At 37.2% G+C, this 25,572-nt stretch overlaps 1 protein-coding gene across 7 annotated transcripts in view; it reads left to right on the top strand.

Annotated features, from left to right (window-relative positions):
• The window catches only part of SSBP2 (single stranded DNA binding protein 2), a 136,474-nt gene that overhangs the window by 66,361 nt on the left and 44,541 nt on the right, over nt 1–25,572 (top strand). For 4 of the 7 annotated variants that reach the window (XM_027635194.1, XM_027635192.1, XM_027635193.1 and 1 more), the window contains one exon: nt 25,214–25,303. The exons of the other annotated variants lie outside the window; for them this stretch is intronic. In XM_027635194.1, the coding sequence (XP_027490995.1) occupies nt 25,214–25,303 (90 nt within the window). The remainder of the gene's footprint in view (nt 1–25,213; nt 25,304–25,572) is intronic. 7 annotated transcript variants of the gene reach the window in all.

Genomic DNA, 25,572 nt, shown 5'->3' with positions numbered 1-25,572 from the left:
TTCAGTAAAAGAGAAATTATTCAATGTTTTCCCAAGCTGAAAAACATAGTAAATAAAAGGGAATGTAACTGAAAGAAGCAAACTTTTTCTTTTTCTAAAATTGCTCACATCCTACTCTTTTAAAAGTCTCAGCCATAAAGCAGACTGGTTCCTTGTGTCTCAGTAAATGACATGCTTCAAAGCATGAGTTGTTTATTTTATTAATAATAATAAAAAATCCATTTTATGTACTAGAAGAATCTGAATAGTTTGACATTAATAATCTATGTATTCAGATCTGTTGCCAGAAAAAAAGTGTATTACTGTGAATTTTATTTTTGTTCAGTCTTGCCTAATATTACAAATAAGAACAAAATGAAGGTGCCATTCTTAATTCATTTATTTATTAGTCCTAGTAAAATGGTAACATTTGCAGGTTCTGGCATATGTCCATCTGCCTACATGTTCATACTGTACTTTAATCTCCATTTTTAAATGTCCACCTACAAGTTTTTCACTCAAAGTAGATTTTTAGCACAAAATCAAGAGCTGAAGTCTTGACCAGGCTCACATCAGAACTTCTCGTTATATCCATGACTTCAGAATTTACAAGGATTTTGTACTGAATTCTTGCAGCCCTGTCCTTATATAATAAAGTCCTCGAATCTGGTAAGATAAGGTTTTGAAACTCTTCCTTTACAATTTATTTTCATGTCTGAGCCATTGAATCAATTCCTTTCAATTAACAATCTAAAAACCAAAAATAATAAAAAAATCTCAAACCCATAAACGTGCCTTTGAAGAGGATAAAAAGAGAATTCCTCTAGCTAGCAGATTGTGGGATATGTAATGGCCAGTGAGATTCTGTGTCAGATGAGCTGCACTGACAATGGTTGTCAGGGAACAGCTGCCAAAACTGACATATGGTGGTACAAGAGGAATCATTACAGGACGTTAAAGCTTCTTGGGAGTAGAACCATTGGAGATTTTGGTGTACACTTGGTTTCTCTGCATCATTTTTAACTTATGCAACTGCTACGTAGTTCAAATATTTTTCTTTTTTCACCACGTAAAATAATCAGTCATTTCATTTCTTTGTGTTTTCTAATAAGATACTTTAGTTCAACAGTAAGTTAACTCAAGAAATCATATTTGTTAATTACTTAATTTGGAGCTGTGAATTTTAATAGATGTTTTTACCTTGTCCCTTTCTTCCCAGTGAAATGGGATTTTGAACTTGACTTTCTGTACGTTGGATGGAATCATTGCAGTTGAAGCCTTCAGTTAGTTGCATGAAAAACTTAAATATATGAATGGTTTTGTTACACTTTGCAGCCTGAAACTCTCCTCTCTGATGTTTGCTCATATTCTTACCTGTCAATTACAATGTGTTCGATTAGTCTAAGATTCTCATATAACAATGAATTTCCTGCTGTACCTTAAAAAGAAAACAAGAGTGTAAATGAAATACTCAGAAAATGCATTTCATATATTTTCAGGTAATATAAATAGTGAAACTTAAGTGGGCAAATTATTTGAAGAATCAGTTCTACAAGATGATTTGACTTATATAAGGTTTTACTGGAACATAAGAAATTCCAGATAAATATGAGGAAAACCTCTTTTACAACAGCTGTGATAAAACACTGGCGCAGGTTGCCCAGAGAAGTCGTCGTGTCACTTTTTGAGATACTCAGGGCTTGTCTGGGGAAGTCCCTGCCCAGCTGAACCAGCTTTGTAGATGAACTCAACAAGTGTCTTCCAACCTAAATTACATTGTAATCCTATAATAAATCTTAAAATGGGGATATTTCTTCTCAGTACCAGTAATGCTGCTAGCACTGCAAGGAATCGAAAATGTACAGATTTTAAGGATAAGAAGAAGACTGATTGGACGAAACTGAGGACTTGATTTCAAGCCATAGAGAATTTATGGAAGCAAAGGGAAGTAGTTACTATTTTTTCTTTTTTAAAAACAGGAATCCATGTAATATTAATTTTATTTATATTATTTCCTTCTACCTGACAATTTAAAAGAATTACTTTTAGTTTATTGTGTGCTTTCTTGTTGTCTGAAGCTACCTCATATTAACCAAACTACTGGTTCTGGGATAACTTGCCCAGTCTTGAGAGATTTTACATGATGTACTTTTCAGAAGAACTCTGACTGAGCAGTAGCAAGAGTTCAGAGCAGGAGGTCTTGAAGTGGACATTTTTACAGTTTATGTGAGGCATTAAGAACAATTAGGATAGTAAAATCCTACCTCTGAAGAATTCACAGGCAGTTACTGCCAGTTTTCAGTGCAGTGTGTTATTAAAAGTAAAACATAATGTGATTGAACTGTGTGTTATACACACACATGTATATGTATTCATATGGGAATTTTAAAATTAGTTTGTTTTGGCTATTTAAATGTAAAGATATGCATCATAAATCACATTAGATGAAAAATCACACTATTCATACAGTAATGTTTTATGTCAAAATGACAAATCCTAATTGAGATTGCTGCAAATATTTGCATTAGTGCTTCTTGCTGCCATCTGCTTGTAATCTCCAGCTCTGTAAACTATTCTGTTTTGGTTATGATGCTCCTTACCTGTGTTCTACACAGCTGTGATTCTTAGGTTCAACTTTTTTTTTAATGTGAAAAATGTAAAATAATGCCATGATTAAAAAACTCAACCATTTTAGCAAATTGGGATAGTTGTTTATAGAAATGTGAACTTTGACAAAGGGATGCCTTGGTTTCATTAAAGATTCATGGGTTTTTCTTAAAAATCAGTGATGTTTCATCTAATTAAATAGCACATTTTAGCAAAAATACAGCATGTTCAAGATCTTCAGGACTGTCACCATGACACGTTCTCTTGTACTCCTGTAAAAGTACAGCTACTTTATTGAGTTTGGGTAGTGAGATTTTTTTAGAGCTACTTTTTGGAAGTACATGTATTTGTCAAAATCTCGCATTTAGCTGATGTTGGAGAATTTGTCCTCCAATTTAAATCCATGAAAATTTAAAGGGAGCAGAAGCAACAGCATCTGAATGCTGGTTTTATGAGCAACAGTCGGATATTTCTGCTTTTGTGCTAAGTGTATTCCTTTGCTCCGCTGTTGTGGCTGCTGAAATCACTCTGAGGTCACATCAAAAAAAACCTATTTGCTGAGTTTGATGTGAAATCATCTTGGATACCAGAACATCAAGTGGTTAAAAGTGTCAGTGGAGACCTGCTTACTGATGTAATCTTGCAGTCCTTTCTGTAGGGAACTATTCCTACCATACTTACCTTGAAACGGAATTATAAATCTTCTAAGTGATCATTTATTATGAAAATAAATGCCTGAATACAGCAGGTGTAAAACAAATTGTTGTAACATTATGTGCTGACTTGCTGTCATATGATCTGTTATTTTGGGTGATGGTTTACATTATTTTCATCATATTTTGTCTTATGTCCCTTATGTAAAAATACAGACATTACAGATGAGATCAACTCATGATTTTCTTAAACCTCATCAGGGGCTGTAATTTTTTTAATTAATAGGTGATAAGTAGCAGAGGTGTAATTAATTTTAATTTCAGAAGACACAGTCTCTAAGTACCATTTAAACACATTATACTGCCATTATTATGACAGTAATGAGCCTTCATTTATTGTCACTTTAAATTTTGACCATCTTATCCAGCAGCACTAAAAGAAATCCTCTTGTGTATAAAAATACGCAGCAAGAGCTCTACCAGTATGGGAAAAGAAAAGTCACAAAGCATCTGACAAGTAGAGGTTTAGATGTTGAATTTTGAGTTTAAGTTTTTTCTTTTGTTTGTTGAGTGAAGGCACAAGGAGGTTTAGGTTCAATACTTCGTTAAATAGTGAAATGTTGACTCAATGTTAAAAGTTGTGCAAGCAGTACGTGGTGTTGTATGGAAACGCAGCCTGGAACAAAAAGAATTACAACAGAAACAAGCTGGGAAGAATGTTGAAAATATAGGAGTCAAATGCAAAAGGCAGAAAAATAAGAACAAAGAAGTTCCATTTAAATAAAAGTAAGGATAGAGTCAGAGGAATCCTAATGTATCTAATTGCCATCAGTACTTCCAGCGTTATCTCTGAGGCCACTTGCTGGGCAGCTGCTTCAGGCTCCCTAGCCTGAACACCTGTTTGGTTTCCCACAGGTACTCCCTTTGCTCCAGATAATTTCCTGCTTTTCTCACTCTAACTCTCTTCTATTCACGCTTTTACTGAATTTGTGGGGGAATGGCACAATTTTCGATTCACTGTCAGTCAATGTGGACTCTGCTATGTTTCAATGCTCAGTGTAGAGCTGTCAGAGACAAGAGTATTGAATGTTGTTGAGCAAACAATGACATTGGGTTTGGTTTGACTGTAATGTAAATTTGGTAGACTGTGTATTCCTCAATCCCACATTATTCCAAGGCCAGAAACGTGCTTGCAGAAGCTTAAATATCAGCAAGTTAGATTCCAGTCCATGTGACAACTTCTGCACTCTGGCTGTGTTCAAGTCTTGTATATATTAATAAAGAAATAGATTATCCATATATGATTAATGGTTTTACATGCCTCAGACTGTGCATGCTTAAATTCAGAAAAAAAGAAATAAACAAGGTTATCTCTCTCCTCTTTTACAAAAGGTTATAGTGATTTATAACTGCTGGGAAGTCCTGAGTTGGAACTTTGTTTTCCATTATTCCAAGAACCGAAGTGTGCTTATCTGAGTTTAGCTAATAGGCGTTAATTAGAAATAGATGAAGGATTTTGGGGGGATTTGGAAAAAAGATGTAATTTGTTTAAATATTACCTAAAGAACATCCAGTTTGGGTTGTTAGCAACCACAAATACATGATGTTTTGTTAGCTGTAGCATGTCAAATCCTAGGATGGAAATTCCAGTGAGTGAACTTTGCAGACTTTAGAGAACTCAGTAGAAATCTCGAGTAAAATTTTCACCAGTTTCAGATTGTTCCATGACAAGCTTATGAAACTGCAGACTGTATGAAAAGTTTTATTTTGCTAACTTTGAAACTCTGTAAGCAAGGCTTGGGTAGAATCTGTAGGTTACTTAGGTATGATAAATCTTTCAGTTTAAAATTTTTATTAGTCTCACAAAAGTCAGCTGCTGATAGTTTGACTGTCATCTTCATCTTTAAAGTTATTTAAAATTACATTTCTGTTCATTTTCTCACTGAGCATCCAAAATGCTATTTAAAGAATAAGTTAAGCCATGCCCACACAGAGTATATTGTTGCATTTAAACATCATTTGGGGTTTCTTGAAAGTCAGTAGAGAGGGAGAAGGATATGGAACAAAAAACCAGTATTGCAGTTATTGATTCTGATAATTACAGTTATTGTAAAAAAAAAAAGTATTCTTTGTTTCTAGTGAACACTTTCAATAAATTGTTGTTTTTTCTTCCCTTAAAACTGAAGTTCAGAAGAGGTGCCCTGACAAAATCATAGGCAACCTGATGCTGTTGGGTCACTTCAAGATGATTTTGAAAGGAATACCTCTAAAATAACCACAGGCTTGAATTGCCAGCCGTATGTGGCATTTTAAAGTTTGAAGTGGAGGCTCAAACTAACCCCCCGACTGACAGCCGCTTCATTACCATCTTGATCATTTGTTTCTGGGTAAACAGATGTCAGTGGAGCAAAAACACTTTATAACTTTTGGCACTGATTGCCTAAACTCTCATGGAAAATATTCGGAGTGAAATATTCATGCCCTGGGAGGGAGGGTAGATTTTCTTCATAACTGTACTACCTAGTGACTTTATTTTTGTGAGAAAGGTAAGATTCTGTGTGGCCATGGAAACTGACCTACTGTGAACATCAGGTTGATTTCCTCTTTTAGGTCATTTTCAGCAGAGATGTTCAAACCATTGTTCCACAAAAGCTCCAGAAGCAGCATGGGTCACTGAAATATGTTGCATTTAGATATATTATCTGTTGAATTAAAAGAATCCATTTCTAGAGTTGTCTTTCATGTATTTCACAATGACTACTAGATGTTTCACCACCAGCAGTTCAGAGGCTTGCAAGACTCCCCAGTCCCATCACCGCTGCTCCTCTACAAGCAAGAAAGTTCTTTTGTGACGTTCCTGTGGGATTTTGGCAGGTTTTCTGCAAGATTCCTACATTGGGACATACCATGCAGAGGTTGACCAAGTCCAGGTGTACTTTTTGAGCGTTCTGGTGTCAGCCAGTGAGTCAGAAAGAATTAAAACTTGGTCCTCAGAGTCTTCTTCTGCCTCTCTTCTTATTTTACCTTTTTAGTTGTTTGGCATTTTGTCCTTCTCTGTGGAGGCTGAAAGTGCTGGTCCTTCAGAGGAATGTTTTTTGAGGCTGTGTCTCCTGGAGCTGGGAGTCAAGCAAACAGACATTTTACATTTTCACCAGTCTCTTAATAAATGCATTGCTGCACAAATGTTCTTGACACAGTCTGTAATTAAAATATCTGAGAAGCGTCTTTTTATCTACTCAGTAGTCAGGCTGGTATTACTTTTCATCAGCCTGTTGCCTGCTTAACCATAATTCACCTGGATCCAGGAAGCTCTCTGGCATTGTTCTTTCTGTGCTACAATGGTGCATTTAGTGTCAGATATCTGAGGGAGAATTAAGTCTGAACTAGGATACCATGTGCTGTCCAAGATGACTGAAAAACACTAAGAATGAGAATTTGGGGAAAGCTGTTTTGTTTCATTTGACAGGCAGTATCCTCCTGCTGAGCCTGCACTTGCTCTAGGTTGATGTAATCATTACCTCAGGTATCAGAGTTTTTGCACAATGCTTCTTAGAGTGGAAAGAAAAAGCTTTATTTTTGTTTTAAAATTACATGATCTGAGAAAACTTTTGCCATTTGGAATGAATCTTCAGTGGCGTTTGTAATACCAGGCAAAGCAAGTACACTGGACACTCTTCAGCTCTTGTTTTTTCTTTTATCTATAGATTTTGAATTGATGTAACAAATGCATAGTATTCTGTAATAAATATAAGCACTGAGGTCCAGAAATTAGCCAGAATAATGTATACATTTGACAGTGGTGGAAAATTAGCCAAAGGCCAACATTAACACTCAGATTCTTCCCAAATTTTTTGAGATTTTATAATTTTCATTTTGTGATTTTTCAGTTACTTGGTCCTTTCTGTCCTCTTCTGTGATTTGCCATTCATCATCATATTTGCTTGGAGGTTTTGTAACTTCACACATTGGCAAACTCATAATTTAAATATATTTCTTACGTTTACTTACTAATTTGTTTTAAAAATGTGGCTGATTTTAGTAGTGTTGAATGGTGGCCATGGTTGGTGTGATGTGGCAAAGAATTTAAATTGTCTCTCATGTTAAGGGGAATATGGATACTAGTATAATTTGGATCTAGCAAAATGCAATATACCTTTGAGACAGACTGGTTTTCATGACAGCATTTTCTTTTGTGTTTTTTAGGCTACAAAAGGTGGTCAGAAGCTGTTTTATTCATCAGTGATTAGGTCAGTCTTTGGTTTCGGTTAATAAAACAATGGCAAAATTGCTTCCTTATGGCCTCTCTATAATCTGGCTGCAGTAGTCAGGTAGATTGGAAGGGCCCAGTCTTAAGGGGAATTGATTAAATATTGGCAATTCTTTTACACTGATCATCATTTAGCTTGGAAACAAATGGATAATCTTCCTTTTTCCAGTTCTTTAATCAGTCTTTTCAATACAACAGTACAGGTCAAGGTACTTTGAGTACTGAAGTTGCTTTAAAGCACTATGTGAACCTGGGCTTTTAATTTCAAATTTCCTAATGACCCATCTTCATTGTTAATCTTTAACCTTTTAATTCTTTTTTATCTTTGCTCACCAACTGTAAATTGTTGTCATATCCTGTGCATACATAAATATTGCAAAAACAAAAAGTACCACAGTGAATTCTCCCAAATCCTTGTTACTTGATGTATTTCTCCCCCTGGATGTGAAATTCCCGTTATTGTTAACGAGATCCCCATATATGTGTAGAAAGATAAGTAGTTTCCTATATAGCTGTAAAATAAATTAAATATAATGACACAAGTGACCTTATTTGATGAGCATAGGATACTGATTTTCTAAATCAGTTAGATTTGGAGAACTGCTTTCCCATATTTTAGAAGACGACTTTTACCTAGTGTAGTTTTGTTACAGATCCATTATTTCTACAGCTACAGGGGGATTTCACCACCTATACACAAATGACTCTGTGGACTGACATTGTACAAGATTCCTTGTGTAAAAAACCAGGTTTTTTAGGTCTGTTCCTTCTCATTACGTTCTTCAGATGTTGTCAAGGGTTGTATGATTTCAGTTTCTTCCCTTTTCAATCTGATCACAGAAGATGTGAATTGCAGATGTGATTTTAATATTGCTTGTTCAAATGAAAAGAAAAAGGCACTCTTTAGATTTAATAGATTCTGTCCTTGATTTTTGTACTTGTCCCCATACAGCACCTTAGCAGTGATACATGTTAATGTTTTAGCATCAGATGAGACTCTGATTTTAGTTATTTATCAAGGATTCATGTACTTCCAGATACTTCTATAGCCTTTGAGGAATAAAGGTACTGCGTGATAATTAAAAGGTTATTTTTTAAATAAATGAAGTAGTGTAAAGTTTTTTAGTTCTGTTTTAGGATTTGCTTTGCATAACTTCATATTCATACCTGTTCAGTTAAAGACTTAAACATGTCTTTAAACACTAAATTAAATTTAATTACAAAGAAAAGGCACTGTTGATGATGTAATAATCTTAGGCATGCTTATACTTTTCTCTGTATTTTACACCTTCAGGGAGTTCTTTTTACCTTTCTCTCTTTGGAATTGGAGAAGAACTTTCTATTTCATCTTACTTTCAAGCTTATGTAAACTTCATACCTTCACAATACTTTCCTGGAAGATGTTTTTATTTACCAGCTGGTTTCCTCCTGCTCTATTTGGATCCTCATAACACACCATACCCTTGAATTGGAACTTTGCTTAGTAAGATTCTTCTTAAAAATGGATGATTTAGTATTTATTTATTTAATTTTTGAGCCCTGGTCACCTTGGTAGTCTTCTGAGTTTGAGATGAGTGGAGTTTCAGTGAATTCCTTCAAAAAAGAAGTACTAAAAAAAGAGAAACTTTAGGAAGCAGCATAAAAAAATAATCTTATCAAACAATCAGTCTTGCTTTTTTTTCTTGAGCTTGGATTCAGACTTCTAAACTGCACTGCCAGCCCTGGAAGGGCTGGTTTGTTGGCTTTGTGAGGCCAACAAACATGCTTTCTACTCATGAGTCTATTTGATGTATTTCTATGTGAAGTTTGGTGAAAAACCATCTCTTCTCAAAACTATACATGAATTGTACTGGTTACCCAAGGAAACTCCTTAAGGACTGTTTATTTTACTAGCATTGACCACATTTTACTCTTCTACATAAGATGACAGCCATTCATGTAGAATTTACTGATTTTTTATAAGTGATGCCACATGGAACATTGGAAACTCGCAGGAGTACAGTGTTTTAATTTATTTTGATGCATGTTTATTGTCACTTCAATATTGAGCACAGATTAATGCAAAATCTTCCTAACTGAGGTGAGTTAATACACAATGCATAAACTGAAATACAGGAAATTCTGTTCAGGCAGAACAAGAGTTTGTTTTACTGTGGCAGTAGTAGAGATTGAGCTTGACTTCAGCTGCTTCTCCCAGAAGAAGAGCAATCTGTTGTGGGTGATCATCCAGAGCCAAGTATTGGTAAAATCCTGCTTTGTCTTTCTATCATTTCATCATAATCCTTGAAGTTTATCCTTTAATCTTCTCAAATGAGGCTACCTCCAAGTTTTCTTGAATAAGAAAAAGTCTGGAGAAGCCTCTGTGAGACATGTAGCATCTTTTAATGCTGGCAAAGACCTTCATGTCCTCAATGATTTTGCAGAGAGAACCATCAAGGATTGACAGTGCTCACTCACACCTGGGCATGGCCACAGGTGTCAGGCTCCCAACTGAAGGTGCTTTTCATGGTGTAAAGGTTCAGGCCACAGAGGTTTTATCCTTTCCATGAACAAAGACTTCAAGCAAATGTCTTTGAAATAAATATGATCTTTAAAATCTTTCTTGAAACCCTGTTGTGAAAGGAAATCTCTCTGAAATTGCTACAAAACCACCACTGGCACGAGCTGCTGCCTGGGGGCTTATGTTGGACTGTCACAGACACACTGACTTTGTTAAAACTTGAGGGAAAGTTTACACCGAGAGTCAGATGTTTCTCTTAGACAGTATCGAATTGCTCCTTGGACCTTTCTAAAACTATCTCTTGAAACCCTTTATTTCACTCATTCACTTCAGTGAAAGTATATAGCTTGGAGGGTCAGATGTTCTCTGCTTTCACTGTTGTGTCCACAGGACCTGTGACCTCAGGAACTACTTGAATTGTAAGTCATAAATTAAATAATTTCAGATCAAGAAGTTCCTTTTCCAGCATAATTTTTAATGAAATTGACTTAAATCTCATTAAGTGAGATTTAGCTGGCACAGATGTAAGCACTGTGAATGGTTTTAAGTACATTTGCTTCCCTTAAATTTTGGGAGGGTTTTTGAACTCTTTAAATTACTCCATTTCTTAGAAACAAGTTTATCTTGAGGGTTTATTTCCCCCTTTGCTACCAGGCAGTAAAAAAAGTCCAGCCGTACATATTTATATTTACATGGTGACTGCATTTACTCCACCCCTCTCTTCCTTTGTTAGCAATGTTGTAATTACAGGGCTTTTTTTTTTTCTTCCTTCTGAATAAAATAAATCATTTCTGCTCATGATACAGGTATTTTTTCTGTTGTATCTCTGATCCCTAGCTTTTTTTTGTAAGAGAAGTAAGTGATATCCCACCCTTAATGTTCCTTTCCTGCTGCTGAGGTAAGAGGAAGGAGTTGACAGTTCACACACAAGGTCTGCTCAGTCCCCAGAGAAGTTATATCCTGCTCGGTCTAGATTTTTATTTTTCCCAAGTACAGACTGCTGATTTATGTTAAGATATTCCTTATTGTTACTACTACACCAAAGAACTGTTATTTACTTAAATGAATAATGGATGTGCAAGGTTGTAGCTGTTAGAAACCATGTAAATAACAAGGTGACTTCTCAGGAAGCTTGGATTGCTGTTTTGGAAAATACATGTCAAGAAAGGCTTTAATTTCTCTTTAATGATAAAAGTTTTTTCCTTATTTATTTAAGTCTTAAATAGCCATTACAATCATAGCCATTGCTGTGAAGCTGAAATAGTCATTGCTATTATGTACCACTGTCTGAAAGTACTGGATTTAGCTTCAAAACAACTCTGTAAAAATTAGCCTGTATTAGCTGTAAATATTAGGATTACAGTTTCAGTGGTATTATTTAAAGTCTTAACTGCAGTAGCTAAGTGCAATTTGACTCAGTTTTTCAGGACTGTTAAATGTCTTAGTTCTGGAAATTCAGTTCACAAGGGTTTTGCTGCATCATGTGGCTTTGAAACAGTGACTTAGTGCTGCATAAATCCTGTGTTTGTGCCTTACAAAGCAGTTGAAGTGATGCAGAACAGGTGGATCTCCCCCTGAGATGGAGCAAGAAGTATGAGGACAAAATGAACCTCATTTTAAATAAGGGTTAAAATATTTTCTGAGCTTTGATGAAATCACTATGCAGTCTTTTCCATCTTCTGAAGTAAAAACAGTGCACTCAGAAATTCAGAAATCCAAAACTGCCATCTCCGGAGTTCAAAATATACATTGGGAATGAAACATTACTATCTTTAGGTTTGGTGTGGGAGGTAGTTATTTGAATATTTGCATCTTAATTTCAAAGATGTTGAGTACCAGAAAGATAAACAGAATTCTATGCCCAGCTCTTTGGGTTTCTCCAGGTGAAAGGAAACTTGCTCTTCATGTGGGTATTAAAGGATAGTGTCAGTATAATAGTCCAAAAATGAAAAACCTTACTGAATGAAAAATGGGCTTTGAAGCAGTTCTGATTTTTTGTTTAAATTTTATTTCTTTTAGTAACACTGGAGCAATTTTATCAACAAAAAGTGTGACAGGGCATGTGAAATGAATGATAATATAAGGGTACTTCACTACTTCATTATTAGGAAGTACTTTTGGGGGGGGGAACAAAAAAATATCAGAATAAATTTTTTTTGTTGCCCTTATCTGTTGATATACTTAAAATTTATCTGTATCTAGGGATGCACAGTTTGTGTTTGGACTCCAGAGTTTGTGTTTTGGACTGGGACAGCAGGCTCAGCGTCACTTGCAGGCCAGGTAAAGGGCTATCCCTTGGAGAACAGAAGAGTTTAAAAATTCCTGTGCTACCTAAAAAGCCATTCTTATTTTGGGATGATTTGTAGTCCTTTTTGCTGGGAAAAAAAAAAAAGGAACAACAAACCAAACCAAAACAGAGAAATTGAATGGTTTAGTACATTCAATTTTTAACGGAATGTTCATTGGCTTTTAAATGAAGAAAGAGATGGTTGTTGAGTAGTGGTGGTAACAATTTGGGGGGCTGTGTGAAGGTTAGATTATGTTTTTGCTTAGCTGCAACTGAAAAGAAAAGTTGTGAGTAAACGTTCTGTGTATTTACAGTTTAGTCTGGTATTAGGACAATATGTTGGTATCAGGAACCACAGATGCAGAGGGTCTGTGCTGTTAGAAACTGCGAAGTGTGAGATGTTTGGCAGGTGATTAGTGACAGGCTTTATGAGGAGTGTGAAACAACATACTCAAACAGATATATTTGTGCACAAGTTTAGAGTATATAATGCTTTGAGTGTTGCAAACATAAAGAAAAAAGCAATCCATTTCAGAGGGAAAAAGAAAATACAATTTTTGTTTTGTTAATTCCTTGCATGTATGTACTTCTAATTTTTGCTGGGAGTGATTTATTGGCTGTTTTTGTCCAATAATTCTGGGTTTGCAGGTCTCCAGCTTAGGCAGGGTCACCATGATTAAACCTGCTTAGAACGGACTAGTTGTGTTGGTCCAGCTTGTCTTCCTGCTTCGTGGAGGATTCCTCTTCAACAATTTAGACTTGTTTTATTGTTCAAAACACTGTATAGATATGTTTAGAGGCATAGCTGGTTTGGGCTAGAAATCATAGATGTGCTTCTTAGATGGGGGAACAAATTGGAAAGAAATATTTTGGGCATTTTTTATTTTTTATTTTTACTTTTTTTCCCCTTTTAGGTGTTGTACATTAGTGTCACTGGCACAGCGTTGATCTGCAGTGAGTAGCAAAGGAATTTGGTCAACACAGGTTAAATCACACATTTCTACCGCTTTTAAACATGGTGCAGGGACTTGTGTGGTTTCTCTTTTAAAAAGTAAAATCTCATAATTAAATCTTGAGGTTCCACACACTCCCGTGTCGTGGTGGCAAATTTCCATATTTTGTCTTAATTTCCTTGGAAAGACAAAAAGCCAAGTGTCTCAGCTACTGGCAAAACGTGAAGATCTCAGCGTGAGTCACACTCCAAAATGCCTCGGTGTGATTATGAAATGGTCCTGTTTTATAGCATAAGTACAATAAAATAATGTGTGTATTGTAACAACGGGGAGAGGATGTGTGAAATTAAAATTACATAAGTTAAGCTCTTCATTATTTTGTTTTCTGCATTTTAGGTCTTGTTTGAAATTAAAACTTAGCTGGATGGCACATAAAATAGTTCTGAGCCAGCGTTTAGGTACAGAAGATGTTAGAGAATGCAAATACCAGGAGAAGCTGTGGCAAAAAATCACTCTTATTAACTTTATCTTCTTTTATGATGGGGCCTGTGTGTGTGGCCCAGACAGGGTACCAGAAGTGACACTTTTACTCATTTTTACCAATAGGAGTTAAAACTGAAAAATGTGGTTCATTTTTCCAGCATCATGTTAATTAAATCTTAGCACTAAACTCAATCAGAGAAGTTAAAGGACTAGTGGATCAAGGAATTGGGAGAAGCTTAAAGAATACAAGAAAACAAGAAATTTTAAAAGGAAGTGAAAAAAGACTAAGCTAAAGCAGAAAAAGTGGGTTTTGTAAGTGCTGTAGCCTTCACTGGTCATGCTGAGGTGGTCAGAAAAGACCAACTCTGCCGAGTAGCCCTAAACTCACATATTTTATGTGTCTGGTACTTCTCTACAGGGAAGATTTGCTCCTGTGAGGATTGTAATCAGGTGCAAAACTTCACTCTTTTGGTTTTTTTTTTTTAGTTTCAGATGATAGTTGCTTACATTTTTGCCAAATTACCCCTTCAATTACTTATTGTAACCTGATTTTAAGATGAAAACAGCATGCCAAGAATGAATTGAAGTAACTCCAGTCTCAAATACCTTGTACAGTTGAACTATGTGGAAAACTTGGTGATTTTGACACAAGTCTTAATATAAATCAATACAAAATATATTCACATTCTGTTCACTGAAAAAGTTATTGCACTTTTTAAAGCTGAATAGTGCTGAATGTTAATAACACAGTGGGGTCAGTCACTGAGCCTCCATAAATGTGGCATTCGGTGTTTTGTTTATTTTTCAGACTTTGGATGTTTCCCAGGTTGGGAAATCCCTCAGACCTAAAGAACATCCAAAACAAACCAAACAACAAAAGCCCAGATTTTGGGGTTTTATGAAGCGGCCTCTACATTCAAAACAATAAACCAAATTAATAGAGTAAGTCATAAGTAACCACATGGAAAACATGTGCTTACAAGGAGTTGTTTTATCTCCTGGCACGTTCATCCAGAGGAAGTGATGAAAACATGGCTGATTTGGGGTCATTTAAAAGCAGAATGGATAAAGCACCCTGGCAGAGGCATTTTGAGGTGGTGCGTCAGAGTAGCTGACCTGGTATTCCTGGTCCATCCAAAGATGGAATGTGCCTTTAACCATGGAGCAGCTCAGCCCCTGGTCCTTCATATTAATGTGCTTCTCCTTTATTCAGGAAGTGTCTAATGGCGTTTGGGGGAGGGGAAACTCATTAGCTTCCTTCCTGAGTAATATAATTTTTATTTCCTGTTGTAACAGCCACCTCAGCCAAAAGCAACAGCCTCAGAAGTGCAGGGGGGAGGGTTTGCCTGCAGAAAACATTCCCATCTCCGAAGGGAAATGTTGGTTACAAGACAATTTTAGGTCTATGGGCAGTTTTAAAATACCCTTTGCAGGGGTATTTTGAATTTTCCATCCTTTCTTCTGTAGTTCTGGGGGATGGAGGTGACTCAGAACTGCACTTATGGGAACGTTTGCATTCACCTTCCATGCTGTGAGCCCTGATTGCCTCCCCGTCCTCTCCTCCTCCTGTGACCCCCGAATGCCACCCGAAATAATCCCCCTACCAGGCTTCAGGTGCTGGTAGGAGCTGTTGGGTCAAAGCCTGGCCAGGATCACCCCAGATTTGGGCTTTTGGATGTGCCCTGAGCCTCCCTGCAGACAAACACATCATTCACTTTGTGTGCCAGCTGTGGCACAGTTTAACCTCAAAACTTGGAGCAGCCCATCTTTGCCTCTTGTAATGTTGCCTTGACATTATATAATGGAAAAATCACTGGGTTTTTTTAATTTTAAAACCTTGTTCACCCCCCCAAAATAACCAATACACTCACAACTTGAGGACTTGTGGAATATCACAGAAATGGACACTGGGAGAGTTGAGGATTTTTGAGCTTGAGAAGAATTTAACAATTAGTCTGAATGAGGTAATAAAACACTGGGGTTTTTTACAGTGCTTTATGAATTTTGCCTATGTCATTGTCATGCTAAAACTGCACAGTGTTCTGGGCATAAAGGAGGATTTTAAAAATAATTTGAAAGCTTTGTAAGTTCATTGCTGTGGCTGATAACAGTAGTGACTGTTACCTCAGCCTGAGAAGTGAAAAATTTTGTCCACGCTTCATATTGTATATATTTAAAACCAGATGTTTGTTACCTTTTCATTCAGTTATTACTGTGTTTTTGACTGGTTTTCTGGAAATTACAAGTTGTTTCATTCAGGCCGCTATAGCAAGACTTTCACTAATCTGAAACAATTGAGCTTAATGTGCTACAGCCACAAGTTTACACAGGAATAACAGCAAACTGGGGCTACTAACAGAAAAAATAAGGAGTTGATTATCCTTTACTATACAAACTCTGCACCTTTCTTTTGGATTCTCAGGCTGGAGTGGTAACATTTTAATCAGCAGATGAAATAGACCTGAGTAGGAATTAAATACTCCAGACATTTTAAAGAGGAAACAGATGGAGTGCTTAGAAAGTAAGAACAGGCTCTATTGTATTTGATTTTGATTAGCAAGAGATCCATGCAAATAGCAATCACAAAGAATGGGAAAAGAGGCTGTTTTCTGGAAAACAGACCCTGGAAAGTCCCTTCCATAAAGTGGTGCATTATTGTTGAGAGTGGTGCTTACAAGAAAAATTAAATGTGTTAACTGCTCATTTCACATGAAGTTGGGGAATGAGGGACATCAAGCACACACACGGGTGGGCAGGTTTAAGGTAATTTGCAGAAGAACCATCCTGAAAATCTGCCCTTCCATCAGCACTTGCTATGTTGAGGCTATTAGGGTAGATTAAGCAGTTAAATGAAGTAATAGTTAAATATCCACTATTGCCTGACACTTAAGTTTTGTCAGCTTTTGTCGGAAGCCTGGATATCCCTCCCGTGGGGCCCTCTGCCTGCAGAAAACTGCATATTTTTGTGTGATGGGCTGGAGTCCCTGCAGAGTGAAAAGCCTAGAGTTGCTTTGAGGGGTTAGAATACTTAGAAGTGGAAGTGAAGAAGAAGAAATGGTGGGATAGGTGAGGTTTAAAGTTCTATGCCTTGGCTTTTTGCTCAGGAAATCCTAGTAAATGTCATGTTTTCCTCATCCCACTGACAAAACACCTCATGTCTGGAGCTCTGTCTCTTGTAAATGGGGGTCTTATTTTGTGTAAACGTCCCCTGTTTCAGGCTGAGCAATCATTGGGTTTTCTCTCTGAGAAAGAGGAGAAACAGAAGGATGCACTGGAGCTGGGAAGGAAGAGAGGAGAAATGCCTCTGTTGTAGTTTAGAATGGGGAGAATGCTTCAAGTTATTTTAATTCTTATTTTCTCTTGTTTCTAGCCTGTACATTACATAGTTCTCAGACTGCTGTATTTTAACCTGGGCTTAAACTTGTAATAGCACCATAGACCAGGGGGTGTTAAGGTGGCACTTGGGTGTCTTGTGGCTCTCCTCCATTTTAGATAAATTTTTTAAATTAACAAAACTAAGATAGGTCTGTTTGTACTTTCCTTTCTGCAAGTCTCTCTGTGCTAGCTGAGAGGGAGAAGCCAGTTTTTTTATACATAGTGAAATATGGATTATTTGTCTCTAGTCTTTTAGGTCTGCTTGGACAAGGTGCTGAAGCAAAGGTGACACTGATAACTTTGCACTCTCAGACTTTGTCAGGGACCTTGGGTAAACATGCTTCTTTTGTTTTGGATTGGTGTTATATGCTGATTTATTTATATAAATTATGGGGTTTATACTTGCTTTACTTTGTAAAGGTTCCTTCTCTGCAGAATGTGCATTTTCAGTGAAGACACATAAACCTATAATTCACATTTAAACCCAATCTGATCTGTCTGCAACCTGTGCCTGTATAAGTGTTTATTAAGGCAATTTTTCATACTATATTCCTGGTTTTAGCTGATTTTCTTTCTTTTTTTATCATGAATTGCAGTGAAGGATTACATGGTGAAGCAGTTTTGGTGATCACTCTTACATAAGCTGAATTTTGCCTCTTGTTCCCTTGTATAACATAAGTATTTAAAAATATCAGGGTTGGTGTTTTCCTGGTGAGTGACCTGATAGTCCATAGACCAGCCAGGTGGGATAGTTGTGCATGGATCAGCATCCCCCCAGTGCCTGTGTGGGCACTACCTAACAACAGGAATGATAATAAAATAAGCAAAGTATTAAGATTTTAAAGGTGTATTTAAGAGCTGTAGGAGGCAGTTAACCCTAAAAGAGTCAAGTTCTCATTATCGTCACTATGGATTTTCGCACCACGGGGTGCAGAAGAATTGGTTCTCTAAGGAGAAGCCACCTGAGACACCCCCTTGGGTTCACCTGCTCTGCTGTGTGACTTGGAAACACAGAGGATTTGGTCTTGGGGGTTTTTTCTCTTTGCTCCTTGCCCAAATCCTCAACCAGCCGTAGGCACTCACTGGTTTTGTTTTCTTGCATGTAATTCCCAAAGTAAGGGAAGGGTTTAGGGTTTTTCACAGCAGGACATCCCCAAAAGCGTTCCTGAGGCAGTCCTTAGAGGACTGAGCCCTCCTCTGCCTCTGCTGTCACTGTAGGATGGATGGATGGATGGATGGATGGATGGATGGATGGATGGATGGATGGATGGACAGATGCCAATTTCTTGAAATCTGGTACCCCTTGGAGTACCATTTTGTGCTCCAACTACCTGCAGACTACTCCATTTAACTACTTTATAGCAAATAAACACCAGCATGAAAATGTTAGGTCTTCATAAGCACAGTGCCTAATTATGTTTTAGCACTTAGAGGTGTTAACTCTCTGCTCAACAAGTTACATTTATCCAAAGATAGATGTTCAGGCGACTTGAGAAAAATGAGATACTTTACAGGCCAGCTTTCCATGAGTTTTAAATTTATCATGTTTTTTCTTCAAATGAACACATACTTGTGGAATTAAGTATTTATTTTTCAGCACCTGCATACACAAGAAATACCACTGATTTTAAAGGTACAAAATTCAGGCTAGGGACTCTAAAGTATGTATTGTACTATGTACCACTAACTCAATCAATAATGGAGCTAATGTTCAAAAAAAATCAGGAAATGGCTGCTTCAGTAAGTTTTCTCTATGGAAGTGTGCTGTCAGTATTACAATATTGGGAAGTCACATGTTTTCATGTTTTAGGGCAGAGTAATAACTTTTAGAGCACAGCCTTGAAAAGCAGTAATATATATGTAGTTGGTGTTTTAGTAAGTGGTTCTTAAAAGGGAGTTTCATGACATGAAGGTCCAGACAAGGACACACAAATATGAAATTTCTTGAGCAGAGGAAGAGGTTGCTTCATTAAGTAATTCTGCAGTTCATCTCCCTCTGAAAATTTTGGGGTTTGTGCATATGACTTTTCCAGCTAGCTAGTTACTTACGGAGACAAAAATCCATTTTGAAGAGTGAGGGAATTACTGAGGGGACGTTTTCGTTTGTTTGGGTTCCCCGCCCCTCCCCCCCCCCGCCAAAATTGTGCATATATTGCCAGCACTGCTGAATCACTCCCAGACAACCTGAGGATAACCCCTAACAGGGCTACTTTCCATTTCATAATCGAATTTCAGTCTTTCAGCTCACAGCATATTTCTTCATTGGTTTCATAACTGGGAAAGAACAAAGACATACAGACAAACTTTCATCTTATTAATCACTATATTCCTAAAATGGGAAAGCACTTGACTGTTGTGTGGAGTGCTGGGACATGAGAACTGGAATAAAAGACTCTGGAAATCTCAAAAATCTTTGGAAAACAAAATGGCTTTAACAATTAGATTAATTAAATGATTAAAAGACACTGTACCAACCACTTAATTGCTAGAGAAAGTCAGAGTGTAGGATAGTCTTGTCATAGCAGCCCAATTAGCACAGTTGTACCAACTGTGAATTTTCCATAGAGCATCAAAAATAAAAAAGAAGGAAAAAATGGAGTGTGTTTGGAAAGAAGGAGGGAAAAATGAGTAGTGATCACAGTGCTGCTTTGTGCAGCATGTCATGTCTTGAGCGCAGTGAATATCTGGGAATTCAGAGATCCAGCAGGATACATGTAACAGGTCGTGGTCATGTAAATACAATAATTCCTGCCGACTCTGTTTGAGGAGAAGCATTTCCTATCCCCACCCGGATTCCTCATCGTGAGGGGAAGGCAGAGGGTTAACCTGTGGGCTGCAATGCCAGTTGTTCAACAGAGACGTGGTCTTGGGGATGAGACAGCGCGCGGAATATTTTGTGGTTGTCAAGCGGTGGGATCAGAGATGCCTTGGTCCCTGCAGGGGCCTGGAGGGAGGGGTTGTTAGTGTTACTACTGGAAGAGGAGTCATTTTGTTGAAATATCACTGCAGCTTGGCCCTGAGCTCTGACAGCAGTGTTTGGTGTCCTCAAGTGCCTTTTGTTGTCAGCAGGGTGGTTGTTGCTGATGGGTCTGATGGTGCTGAAGGGGCATCTTGGCTGGGTGGCCCCCAGAGCTCGCACTGTACCCAACCACACATCCCTGGATAACACAGGGCTCGGGACTGAGCTGAAATGAACACCCCTGCTCTCACAGAACACAGTCGGAAACCATATCTGAAGTATCATTTTTTGAATCTTCATAAGGAAGCAGGAAAAGCCAAGTGTTCTACTTTTAAGGATAGTTGTGTTGTGGGGGAAAAAAAAAGAGTGGGCAGAAATTCAAAAGAATTTCATACTTTTACTCCCATATTTAAAACGCAAAATTATTTTTCCTTTTTTGTAAGTGAACATTCTGTTGATACCTATGCATAATACTGATCTTAGTAACTTCCAGTCAGTAATGAAGGTTCCTTTTAAAATAACTTGTCTTTGTAACCATAACCAGACAAAGAAAAAACCCTTATCTGGAAATTACATCCTAAATTATCCAAGAAGCAGCTGAGAGACAGGACTAAAAGACTGTCTTTTGACAAGAATTTGAAGTCTTTTTATTCATTGATAACAAAGCTTTCCTTACAGATAATTTCTGTTCCAACCCAGTACCTGGTTTTCAGCATTGTAACATAATTTCACTGGGCACTGGGGTGCAGTCGGAAAAGGGTGATCCTGCCTCAGATATGGGGAGGATTTACTCAGAATGAGGTTGGTTTGGGGGTAGATTTCTTGGGAAAGGAGAATGGGTGGAGTCCCAGAGTGTACCATCACCATCAACAGGTCTGCTCTTCCTGGTTGAACTCTTTCTCCCCCCCTACCCCAAAAAAAAAAGATAATGTGTGATTTTTTTCATCTACATTGATTGTATTGCTGTTATACTTTATCACTCATAATAATGTGTAAGATGGGATGGGCAGAAATACAATGCCAGAGTCCACATCAAACCATAAGAAGATGCAGTTTAAGGAGAGCTGAGAATTTACAAGGAATGACCTTCCACAATTACACTTCTCAGGTTGCTGCTGTGACATGAAAGCCTTCTTGTTACACAACAGAAATTACACAGTTTAGACAAATATATAGCAATGGAACTGCACCAAGATTTACTTAGGTCTCGTGATCCAGATCTTTGTAATTACTCACTTCTCTCAATGTGATGAATTCACCTTTTTGGGCACAATCTTCCACTTCGATGTTAGTAAACCAAGGCCACTCATTTTTTGGCTCTGTTGCATGCAGCTGAGTGTTCAGAGGCTTTGTAAAAAGGAATGGAAGCTTGTTGAAATTAATTTTTTTAATTTAATTTATTTTTTTGTACAGAGCGATGAGTACTTTCATGTTCTATCTGGAAGAAAATTAGAAGGTTTCTAGTGGTTATTCAGTGAAATTCCTCTTAGTATTTCTTTCTCTAACTTCTGGTAGGTAAAAATAGTGAAGGACTATTACAGTAACTGGCTGATGGCTTAGAAACACTTGATAAGTTACAAGTTGAAATGTTTACAAATGGAAATTTGCCATCCTTTTACAATATTGGCTGCAGTATGTCTGGCACTTCAGAGCTGTCAATGACCAGAAATTAAGCAAGTGGTAAATATGATTGGAAATTGTAATCATCCATCATTTGTCTTTCCAGAGAAAAAAAAAGAAACAACAACTGCATTTAAATTCTTTAATTCCCGTCATTTCCTAAATTAATGAACTTGAAAAAGTAATACTGAATATTTACCTTTGTCCTTAGGAAAAAAATAGAGAAACGGCAATTTTTAAAGTGTTCTCCTAAAGAAGACAACATAGTTGTATCAAAGATGCTCAACACAGTAAAATGTGATAAAAATAAATTAATCACATCTGTGTCTGTTCAGTTAATTTCCTGTTTGTTTGCAGTAAGTGGAGAGGGCATGAAATACTGTGAACTAGAAGTAATTTTGTAGGATAACAGCTAGTAAGTTAGTAATATGGATGTAGGACTGGTTTAGGAGGTTTGTGGAGGGTTAGATAATGAATTGAGTGGCCAGCAGTGGCCATAATCATTTTTATGTGTAGGGTCCAACTCCTCCATCATCAGTTTTTCTTCAGTCAGACTTAAAAACAGAACTCTCCTTTGACTGAACAAATTTAGTAACATGTGAAAAACTGCTAACAGGATAAAAATAAGGGTATCTTACTGTAGACAAAATATCTGGAATTAAATGCCCCGATTAAAGAATGAGTCAGATAAGGGTTTTTATAAATTCAAGCCATTTTTTGGTAGCATTCTTTGGTTTCAAATCAAATTCTTCTGTGAGCTTCCATAATGAGGCACTTCTTGTGATGGCCTCAAAAATGACCTATGTCTTGCAGACTTCTCTCTGGATTTTTATACTTTAGATCCTGTACTAATGAAGTAGCCAAATGATTCTATTTTTTATTTATCAGTGATTTCCTTATTGTAAAATCCATCCTAAACCATAGCTAGTGGGTTTTTTTAATATAATCATCTACTTTAACATTGTTGAGAATAGCTTGGGTAGAGCAAGGAGTGACCACGATAACTTTCATTCAAGCACACCATTTTAGTTAATAGTTGTAAATTGTACAAATTCAGTATTTTAGCTACAAAAGCAAATACAGTTCTCCATTTTTAAGGAGATAAGATACGTACAAAAAGATTATACCGTTTAAATTTTCCTGTTTCATCATTTTATGGAAAGAAGGGAAAGCAAATTGCAAATATTTAAAATGTCAAACTAATGGAGTTATAAATGATGAACAACTTGTAAGGAATGCAAAAGAAAGCCATGGTTTACTGTGGGACTGTGAAAAAAGAACTGAATAATTCATCATGATAGAATAAATAAGAATATTTCCATGCAGGAGTTGCAGATTTGTTTATTGATCTACCTGGTGTAAGTTGTTAAAAGATTCATTATTTAGTACAAGGGAGAAAATGTAATATACCTGAAATACTGAAAATGCTTTATTTCTGATTTTGGAACTTCCTTGCCCGTCAGGGAAGAAAATCCCAGGGAAACATGAAAACAGAAAAAAACCCACAGTACATTGCATAATGAAGGGTGGAAGTTGAAGTTTCTGTAGCATCCGAGACTGGACTATGCCGAAATGGCTGCAACTACAGAATTCTTACAATTATTAAGTAGTACCAGAAATATCAGTACAACTGATCTGCTGTTGTGGCCTCATCCTACCCTCCCTCCCTGCTCAGAAATGCAGGGGAGAGGTGGTTTTGCACAAGTATCTGTGAACTGGATGGTGTAATCGATTCTCAAATAATCTGGTAAACAAATAAATAAACCCAACACAATGCAGTACCTCCCTGGGAATATCTGGGAATTCACCCAGGGTCAGTGCTGGGTTCCTCTGGGATGAGTGCTATGGCAGATTCAGAAAAACAAAAAAAAAAAACACCCAAATTTTAAAATTTTGAAAAACCCACCTCCATTGAGACAATTATGAAAATGTTATTTTTAGGTATATTTCTTATAAAGCCCTCTTAGGACGTTTAATGGCTAACAGTTATAACTTTAACCCTTTTCTCCCCCTGTTTTGGGATAGTCGTTATTTCCTTCTCACTCTGTTTTTTAAAGTGCTGAGTGTAATTTGCCATTTTACTTTTTTAAAGTCGTTTTCAAAGTGGGGAAGAGTGTGAACTCAGCAGGAGCAGGTCGCTAAATCCCTGTGGGAGCTCTGCATCCCCGGAGTTTGTTCCCTCCTGGTAGAGACTTGGACCTGCTGGGACGTGTTTGTCCAGTGATTTGTTGGATTCTGTTCCAATGCTTTGTGCTCCGCTGGACATCCCACAGTGCACATTCCAAGGCCAGCAGAGGTGGGCTCAGCTCGGGCAGCACAGGGACATGTTGTTCATAACTTTGACTCTAAAACACAGTTTAAGCCATTGAAAAAGAAATAAATCTGTGGTAATTAATGGAATATTTCCTTTTTGCTTGGTTTAAAAAGGTCAACCCTCCTTTGTGCCAGTTTTCAGGTCTTTCCAGCACTATTCCTTAACTTCCTAGGTAGTCTGCCAAACACCTGGAAATACAATTTGCATATCTGCATCTTTTGGACATCGAGTGTAAGCACACAATAAATGGAGTGATAATTTAATAAGCATCAACCATGTGTGTTCTGCAGGGCAGGTATTGGCAGGCCTGCCAGTGGCTCCGAGTGCATTTTGTGGGCTTGAGTACTTTCACAGGAGATTTTCAAGCCTTTGTAGGTGATTCAGACTCATGCCCTACAGAAACACATTGCAGGAAGGAAGACTTCTAGAAATTAAAAGTAATTGAGGTTCCAACACATGACAACAGAAGCAGTTTGGCTTCTCTTTTTGTGTGACAATCTCCTGCTTTATAAATCGCCAGGAGCAATATTCTTTGATCGCTTATTCCAGCTGAAGGATTTGCAAAGGTAACTAATTTCATCCTCTGATTCACTCCTTAGAAATCCCTTTTTTCTTTTCCTTTCCAAAACCATAACCCAAATTCTTCTAATTTGTCATGGTGGTTATTTCTGGGGTTGGTAAAATCCATGGGCATTACCAGCAGAATTGTGAGCATCCCTTCTTGTGCTGTTTGTAACAGAATCCTGTTTTGGAGCTTGTTGTTGTGAGAGAATATTACAGTCCGATGAAATTATCTTTAGAGTGCTTGGAAATCACTGATAAAATGCATAAATTACTTAGTTTATGCTGTATGTGTATCCTTGTGCATGTGTGAGGCTGTTTATACATGTAATACAAGAAAAAGTGTGCAAGTTACACTCACATTTGTGTATGTAGACATACTCAGATGCAATATTCTTTTAAATTTAGTCAGTCTGTATAATGGATGCATGCAGTCTCTGGCGTCCTTCCCCTCATTTGTTATTTTCACAAATCATGATACTTGTAGAGGTGACAACTAAACAATTTTAATTCACCTTCAGATGAAACAATGACATAATGAAATACCCAGAGAATGACTTTCTGCGCTTTGGTCAGGTTTTGGGGTTTTTTGGGGAGGGGGTTTAATGCCTACCAATGCAATGACAAAGGTTTATTTTCCCTTTGTTCTTTTCAGAGTGCTGCAGCAGCTCCCAGTCCAGTGCTAGGAAACATTCCCCCAGGAGATGGCATGCCAGTAGGTCCTGTACCACCGGGGTTTTTTCAGGTATTCAGAAAAAATTATGATTACAGGCATTTCAGCATAGAAAATCCTTTGTAATACTGTGTGCAAGTCTGTAGAAAAGATTCTTTCCTAAACTATGTCTCACTATATGGTGCAATATTGGAGTTTATTTTTAAACAAGAGCGAATAGGTTTAAAGGAAGGGACCTGACTGTAGTTTATGAAATAGTACAGCACAAGTCCTTTCAAGAACAAGACACGTTGCCATTTTATGAGTAGAGATTGAAAATGCTTGAATGAGTATAATATTAA

Source organism: Corapipo altera, unplaced genomic scaffold, assembly GCF_003945725.1.
Source record: "Corapipo altera isolate COAL_440 unplaced genomic scaffold, ASM394572v1 61411, whole genome shotgun sequence".
Lineage (NCBI taxonomy): Eukaryota > Metazoa > Chordata > Aves > Passeriformes > Pipridae > Corapipo > Corapipo altera.
This window is presented reverse-complemented; position numbering and strand designations above follow the sequence as displayed.